The 8,066-nt window shown below is 36.4% G+C and overlaps 1 protein-coding gene across 1 annotated transcript; it reads right to left on the bottom strand.

Moving 5' to 3' along the window:
- Window positions 1–343: 343 nt before the first annotated feature.
- Window positions 344–7,756, bottom strand: LOC123555080 (aldo-keto reductase family 1 member B1-like). Its single transcript, XM_045345646.2, has 3 exons — window positions 7,678–7,756; window positions 7,137–7,294; window positions 344–5,651 (listed from the first exon to the last, which is right to left on the bottom strand). Exons 2-3 carry the CDS (start codon window positions 7,268–7,270, stop codon window positions 4,802–4,804), a joined length of 984 nt encoding a protein of 327 aa, XP_045201581.2. The 5' UTR covers window positions 7,271–7,294; window positions 7,678–7,756; the 3' UTR covers window positions 344–4,801.
- Between the last annotated feature and the right edge of the window lie 310 nt (window positions 7,757–8,066).

Genomic DNA, 8,066 nt, shown 5'->3' with positions numbered 1-8,066 from the left:
GTGTGTTTCGTTCGACAATCGACATGGCACCAGTTTGTCTAGTAATATACAATAAAGCTGCCGCCTTGATATAAAGACAGTTTCTTATATGTAATCAAGTTATACGATATACTTGATAATGCCGACACCTGTACAACTCATTGGATGGCTTTGATCCTTCAACAACAGAAGACAAAACAGTATATACAATGTTGATACTCCTTACATAACCGAAAAAAGGCCCTGGAAATCAATGACTGAACGAACGTACGGTACAGGTATTCTTTACCGTCTTCAATTAAATTGAAAGGTTAATTAAAATTAAAACAGTTTGCCTACCTTAATACATACAACAAGACTAAGATCATTGAGGTTATTTGATTTATTAAGTATCAAGGGCTACAGCTTGCTGTAACACCAAGCAACATTTAATATCTGATGTAATGATGTATATAAAAAACAACACCGGTTTAAAATATAAAAGTAGAAATGTTGTACCCAAAACTGCAACTGCTAAAATAAAACAAGAGGGCCATGATGGCCCTATATCGCTCACCTGTTATCACTGCACTTGAGGACAAGAAGGTCCTCAGAAAAAATATCTAAGTCGAAAGGACAGGAACAACAAAGGGAAGAAATTTAACCAAAAAGAAAAAAAAAATCTTACAAGGTATAGATATGTCATATACACCTAAAAATTGGAGGTACCATCCATGTTGTACAACAGAAAAGTGGTCTCGGTTTTTCCCTACGGCCAATAATAAAAAAGTTACTAAAAATAAGCTATTTATAGTAACGTAAAAGGGAAGTTATTAAAAAAAAAATATTGTAAGTGAACAAAAGAAGGATCTGCCAAATAAATCTGTTGACATAAATGAAATTTCAGATCAGTATCTTCATTAGTTATGGAGATATACCCATTTTAATTTGAAATAAAGGGAGGTAATTTGACATAAATTCAGTCCATAGTTATCTACCCTGATTGTCTCAGTCCAACTAATAAAAATAATGAAATTTCAAATAAGTCCTATAAGTACTTACTGATATAAATCCATTTTGATTACAATCAGGGGAGGTAATCAGATATAAAATAACTCTTGAACCTACGATTGGATCTGATTTGTCATTGAATCCAAGATTTATTGTTGTTGAAGATATTTTGGAAGTTTGTATCAAATTAAAACCATAAATGAAGTCTCTATATGGCTGCAAAAGCCAAAATAGCCAATTTTGGACCTTTAAGGGACCATAACTCTGGAACCCATGATGGAATCTCCCCAGTTCAAGAAAGGAAGCAAGATCTTGTGGTGATACAAGTTGTGTGCAAGTTTGGTTAAAATCAAATCATAAACGAAGCTGCTATTGTGCAGACAAGGTCAAAATAGGTAATTTTGGCCCTTTCAGGGGCCATAACTCTGGAACCCATTATGGGATCTGGCCGGTTCAAGAAAGGAACTGAGATCTTATGGTGACACAAGTTTTGTGCAAGTCTGATTAAATTCAAATCATAAATGAAGCTGCTATTGTGCAGACAAGGTCAAAATAGCTAATTCTGGCCGTATCAGGGACCATAACTCTGGAACCCATAAAGGAATCTCGCCAGTTCAAAAAAGGAACCAAGATCTTATGGTGATACAAGTTGTGTGCAAGTTTGGTTAAAATAAAATCATAAATGAAGTTGCTAAAGTGCAGACAAGGTCAAAATAGCTAATTCTGGCCCTTTCAGGGGCCATAACTCTGGAACCCATAATGGAATCTGGCCAGTTTAAAAAAGGAACCAAGATCTTATGGTGATACAAGTTGTGTGCAAGTTTGGTTCAAATCAAATCATAAATAAAGCTGCTACTGTGCAGACAAGGTCAAAATAGCTAATTTTGGCCCTTTCAGGGGCCATAACTCTGGAGCCCATAATGGGATCTGGCCAGTTCAAGAAAGGAACCGCGATCTTATGGTGATACAAGTTGTGTGCAAGTTTGGTTAAAATAAAATCATAAACGAAACCACTATCGTGCAGACACGAAATTGTTGACGGACGCACGCACAGACGACGGACGAAGGGTGATCACAAAAGCTCACCTTGTCACTATGTGACAGGTGAGCTAAAAAATATGATCGAACAAGATACCCAAATTGGCACAAGCCGCTCATCTGAGGAAGACCTAAACCTTTAGACTTTGCGTCTAATCATCAACTTTGGTGAGCATCCATTAACGCTTAGCCTTACGTTTTGAGGAAAAAAATCAAACAGCACTAAATCATAGAAAATTGACAGCATGTAAAACATGTACATTACTTTACAAAACAAGTGTCAATGTACTGATCGATATAAACATTGAATTCCGGAAAAGGACTGCCTAAATGGGCTCCACTTCCGGACAGTTAAACGCTTTTAAAAACTCAGCATTTTCAAAGAACTGTTACATATGTTCGTTTTGATGCATTTGCAATAACGTACAAGTGTTGAAACTTCACATAACTAGGTGGAATACAGTTTTCAACAATTGTTTACTTTTTCTTTACAAATGATATTCATTTTCAAAGGGTGAATATTTTGAGTATCCGTCGTACGGGACAGTACGGCAGAACATGTAATGGTCAGGTAAAAATTGGTAAAGATGTTGTTCGTTTATCAAATATTTCTGTGTTTTGATGATATACTCCTAAACCTTAGGCAGTTTATTACAAGTTATGTTACTGCTTTTTCATTTTCTGCTGTTCCATCGCCTAAATGGGACCAAGTCAGCTCTCCTCCCCATATCTAAAAAAAATGGAGATAATTTTATAAATGGTGCTGCAGACCAAGTCTGAAGAAGACCCAACAAGCGGTCCACAAAGAGAAGTTGTTTAAGGTATTTCTATTTGTATGCCTTTATTTAAACTTGAGAGGGACCCTCATAAGAATCACACCGGTGAAGGTGCATCAAGTGATTCACGACAGAAGGTTGTTTACAGATTCTTCTTTTTTTGTTCGGCTGTCTCCATTTAAATAACAAGTGCTGTCCGTAAGACAGCGCGCTCCACTATTCGGGGATTTGTCAGTAAAATGAATGTATGTCTGAATAAGAGATCTCTACTTTAGAAGGAAGATACACCAAGTGGCAAAATTCCATCAAATGCACAAATTAGAGTTATTAGGATCGTTACTACAAATGCAGATGATGATGGTTAAGATATATTTTGAGTTTCGAGTCATTATCTTATATAGTACCAAAGTTATGTCCAGAAAATGAAGTTTGTTAAAAAAATTAAGTGTAAAAGGGGCATAATTTGGTCAAAAATACAAATCAGAGTTATGGGGAGTGTTACCACAAATGCAGATAATGGAGATAAAGATACATTTTAAGTTTCAAGTCGTTATCTTATATTGCATTAAAGTAATATCCAGAGAGCAAAGATGGCAAAAAAAGTATAAGTACTAAAGGGGCATAATTCTGTCAAAAATACAATTAGAGTTATGGGGTATGTAACCACACATGCAGATGATGATTATAAATAAATGTTTTTAATTTCAAGTCATTATCTTTTAAAGTACCAGAGATATGTCTATTAATAAAGCTTTCGAAAAAAATTAACACGAAAATAATTCCAAGTATAACTCCTTGGTGACCTTGACCTTGGGTATAATGGGCCCAGCCCCTGCATATACTATGTTTGTGTGCTGGACAATGTTTATGAGGACTTACAGTAAGGTATAAGCAAAAGTAACAAAGTTATGACAGAAAAACAAAGGTTGTCGAAAAACTTTAACCTCAAAAATAACCTAAGTAAAAGACCTTGGTGACCTTGACCTTCGATAAAATGGGCCCAGTCCCTGTACATACTTTGTTCGCATACTGGACAATGTTTATGTGAAGGTACAGTAATATATAAGCAATAGTAACAAAGATATGACAGAAAAACAAAGGTTGCCGGAAAACTTCCTTAAAATTAACCTAAGTATAACAACTTGGTGACCTTGACCTTGGATATAATGGGCTCAGCCCCTACATGTTCTTTGTTTGTATACTAGACAATGTTTATGTGAAGTTACAGTGAGATATAAGCAATATTAACAAAGATATGACAGAAAAACAAAGGTTGCCGAAAAACTTTAACCTTAAAATATCCCCAAGTATAACAACTTGGTGACCTTGACCTTGGGTATATTGTTTGTATACTGGACAATGTTTATGTGAAGTTACAGTAAGATATAAGCAATATTAACAAAGATATGACAGAAAAACAATGGTTGCCGAAAAACTTTAACCTTAAAAATAACCTAAGTACAACACCTTGGTGACCTTGACCTTGGGTATAATGGGCTCAACCCCTACACATACATTGTTTGTATACTGGACAATGTTTATGTGGAGTTACAGTAAGATATAAGCAATAGTAACAAAGATATGACAGAAAAACAAAGGTTGCCGAAAAACTTTAACCAAGACGGATCACGCCAACGCCGACGCCGGGGCGAGTAGTATAGCCCCCCTATTCTCCGAATAGTGGAGCTAAAAATGAGATGCAACCTTTTAAAGAGACTACAGACCAAATTTGTTTGAGATCCTTCAAGCGGTTCATGGGAAGTCGTTTAACTGTATTTTTATTTTTAGCTCTGAAGACCCCACAAAAGGTACAAAGCTGAACCATTTAGACACATTTGAGACATAACCTTACCAGGATGCTACTGATAAGTTTGATGTAATGTTGACAAGCAGGCTCTAAGAAGAATATGTTTAAGTAAAGACGAAAGACGCCGCACCATCCACATATAATATCTCGTTCTATACAAAGTTCATGTGAGCTAAAAAAAATACTTCACAGAAGTACACAGGAGTTAATTTCAAAATGGCTCATTCTTCTGCGGAAAGTAAGAATGATGGCTGTATTGTTTGAAAAGGAAGAATCTTATTCCACGATCTAAACTTTTAAGTTTTTGCACATCACCACCTTCTAGGTCAAAGTCAAACACGGTCTCGTTCTCTTCTAGTCTTTGTACACTTGACGTTTTTGGTATTACGGCAATATTCCTTTCAAGAAGAAACCGAAGTAAAATCTGGGCAGGTGTGCGCTCATATTTATCTGCAATATCTAAAACTGTTTTGTCTTCTAGCAGCTTACACTTGCTATCTTCCTCAGATGCGTGCCACATAGGTTTACCTGGAGCCCCAAGGGGTGCATAAGCTGTGCAAGATATTTGATTCTCGTCACAGAAAGATTTCAACTGATTCTGTTGGTAATAAGCGTGGCATTCAAACTGTAAATTCTGCGGTCGGATTCTAGCATTGGCCAAGATCATTTTTGTTAGTTTCTCAGTGAAATTTGATAGTCCAATCGATTTGACTTTTCCCGCGTGAACTGCATCTTCCATTGCGCGCCATGTTGCTTTTAAATCATATGGGTAGCAATCGAAAGTGCCATCTTCCCGCATTGGTTTTGTATCCCCATCCCCGCGATTCTTTAATCCCCAAGGCGAATGTATTAGTAAAAGATCAACATATTTAGATTTTAAATCCTCGAGCGATTCTTCCAATGAAAGCTTCACATCAACCGGATGTTGATAAATCCTGTTGACTTTCGTGGTCACAAAGAGCTGTTTTCTACTTATATTTCCTCGTCTCTCTATGGCATGTATTGCAACTCCTATGTCTTTCTCGTTTTCATAAGAGTGCGCTGTATCAACATGGCGATATCTGAAAGAGACACACAAGTGAAACAAGAAGTTAGTTTTCGGTCGATCTGAGCTACTAGCTGTGTCTTTTGTAAATAAATTCGATTTAGGAATACGTACTAAAAGTAAACCATGCATCTGAATATTTTGACGGTCAATAGTCAAAGCTATTTACACCTGGTTCTTTGAACCATTCAGTAAGAGGTTTATTACATGACATCACAGATACGTTTTCACAGAATTTATTTCTTTGAGATGTCGCTTTAGGCCAGCAAACCTGTGTTTAAATATAGACCCGTCTACAGCACAAACTATGGACTGGCGATTTATAATCACATAATAGTACTCATTATAACAGATCATTATAGGACAACATACCACCTAAAACTAGTTTTGCCTTATCTCAGATTAAACACTCCTGTGCCACTTATTTGGCGACCGAGCGCTTTACTTAATAGGGAGAACGCAGATCTATACATCACGAGGTCGTGGTGTGGCATATTCCCTCTAAGACGATTTGATAAAAGACGTTGTGACTGAGGTCATTTCGTCCTTCAGCGAAATTGACAGTCACTAACGGAGAACATGGTAGTACTGTTACATGTCATAGGTTGCCGATACATATTGTCTATTATTTCGTTATCCCTCTTAACTCTTACCCTGCTTAATTTCTAAAATGGACTGGTCCATCATTCAATTTGGGTAGTACCACTTATTATTCGAACGGGTGTTCACTGAAAATTTAATGACTGAATAGCAAACAGTGCAGACAATGATCAGATTGCACGGATGTGGTGCAGGCTGATCTTGGTCTGCATTTGTCGCAAAGGCTGAAACACCTGCCGCCAGCAGACTAAAGGTTAAATACCATCTAGCAAACACCTGGTTCGTAAATGTAGTGTAGCAGTATCAAAAAGTAGTTTTTACTATAGTTTAGTTGTCTTTGCTTCCCCTTGATCATAAACGGACACGTAATGTTAACCCTTTTACTCTGACAGTTAAATCACATGACCTAAACCTACCATTCACAGCAAACCAACATTCGCACTCGCCATTTTGCAAAACATTAGTGTAAACGCCTTATTTTAGTCTTGACAAATATTCCTTATTTCTGTAGGTATCTGCAGTTTATATATTGATCGGTTTGAAACAATACATATCACAACAAAGTCGAGGTTGTCCTGTCCAACCCCCAACCAAACTGCTACCTGGCAACCGACGACAGAATCTAGACACACTGGTTAGGTTAACCACCAGTTACATACGATTGAAATACTGTTGAAAAACAACAAGTAAAACAAAGCTAAGAAAAGTTCCATGTCATAAAGTATACTCGTATATACTTGTAGCGGATGTAATGTAGAACTAAAGAAACTGGAATTGCCTTTGTGTATATATATAATAAGCTACAGCAGTTTAAAACATGATACTTCCATTCGACTTTTTCCAGTTAAGGAATAAACGAAGTCGAAAAAATCAGCTATTGAAGTACTTTCACATTTCTTACCCCAATTGAAGAGCTCTTTCCACTATTTCTCGACAAAGTTCACCTTGCAGCAGGTATGTTCCTACCCCTATCCGAGGCATTTTGGCGCCATTATTTAGAAGAATGGGCCGTAAAAGTGATGTATGCTGTATCATGACGTTCTACTACTTCTAGCAAAACTGTAAGAGTAATTTGGAAATCAATGTTGTTACTGCAATGTAGGTCATAATTCGGATAATGCTTTAACATTGTAGCCAACAGTACAGATCTGAATTTTTAAATGTAGGTTAACCTTAGTCCAAAATATTAGACGTGTACATGCTCATTTTACCTTCAACATTCATTATTTTATTATTTTACATTTCATTTTCAATCTGCATTGTATAACCGATAGACGTCAAAATGTTAAAATATGTCATGTCAGGTCTTATTATTGATAGGACTAGGTTAACCTTGACTTGTCCGTTATATAAACTACGTGTCTAACAAAACAACAGCATCATAGGCCTACTGTATATGTGTTTAACAATCAATATTATAATTGTATATCAAGTAAACTTACTGAGATATTAAGGCCATCGATAGGTCTAGATCTGTAACATTTTTCGCATTTCATTTTCTTACAAATGCTGAAGCGGAGTAAAGGGGAGTAACTTTACTAATAAAGTTAGTGCTACAAATGGAGAACATCATTTAAAGCGAGATAAGGCAAAAATCTATTATCGATATGTCTAATACAATACAGATGTTCTTTAAAGCAGATGCAAATATTGAATTGTATAGTGGTATATTCCTGCCACGAGATAGCTAAGTACGTCAACATAAATCGCCTATTGGATGTACGCCCGTATTGAATGTACGCACGTATTGAATGTACTATATATTTACTACTGACATGACTAAAGGTTAGGGTTAGGTTTAAGGGGACGCATATTGCTACATTCACAGTTC

This window comes from Mercenaria mercenaria, chromosome 7, assembly GCF_021730395.1.
Source record: "Mercenaria mercenaria strain notata chromosome 7, MADL_Memer_1, whole genome shotgun sequence".
NCBI classification, from domain to species: Eukaryota; Metazoa; Mollusca; class Bivalvia; order Venerida; family Veneridae; genus Mercenaria; species Mercenaria mercenaria.
This window is presented reverse-complemented; position numbering and strand designations above follow the sequence as displayed.

Bases quoted from the DNA above. Each gene is read 5' to 3' on its own strand.
- LOC123555080 (XM_045345646.2), bottom strand. From the start codon at position 7,270: ATGATACAGCATACATCACTTTTACGGCCCATTCTTCTAAATAATGGC. The intron at 5,652-7,136 runs GTAAGAAATGTG...TGTCTCTTTCAG, and splicing joins GAAAGAGCTCTTCAATTGGG to ATATCGCCATGTTGATACAG.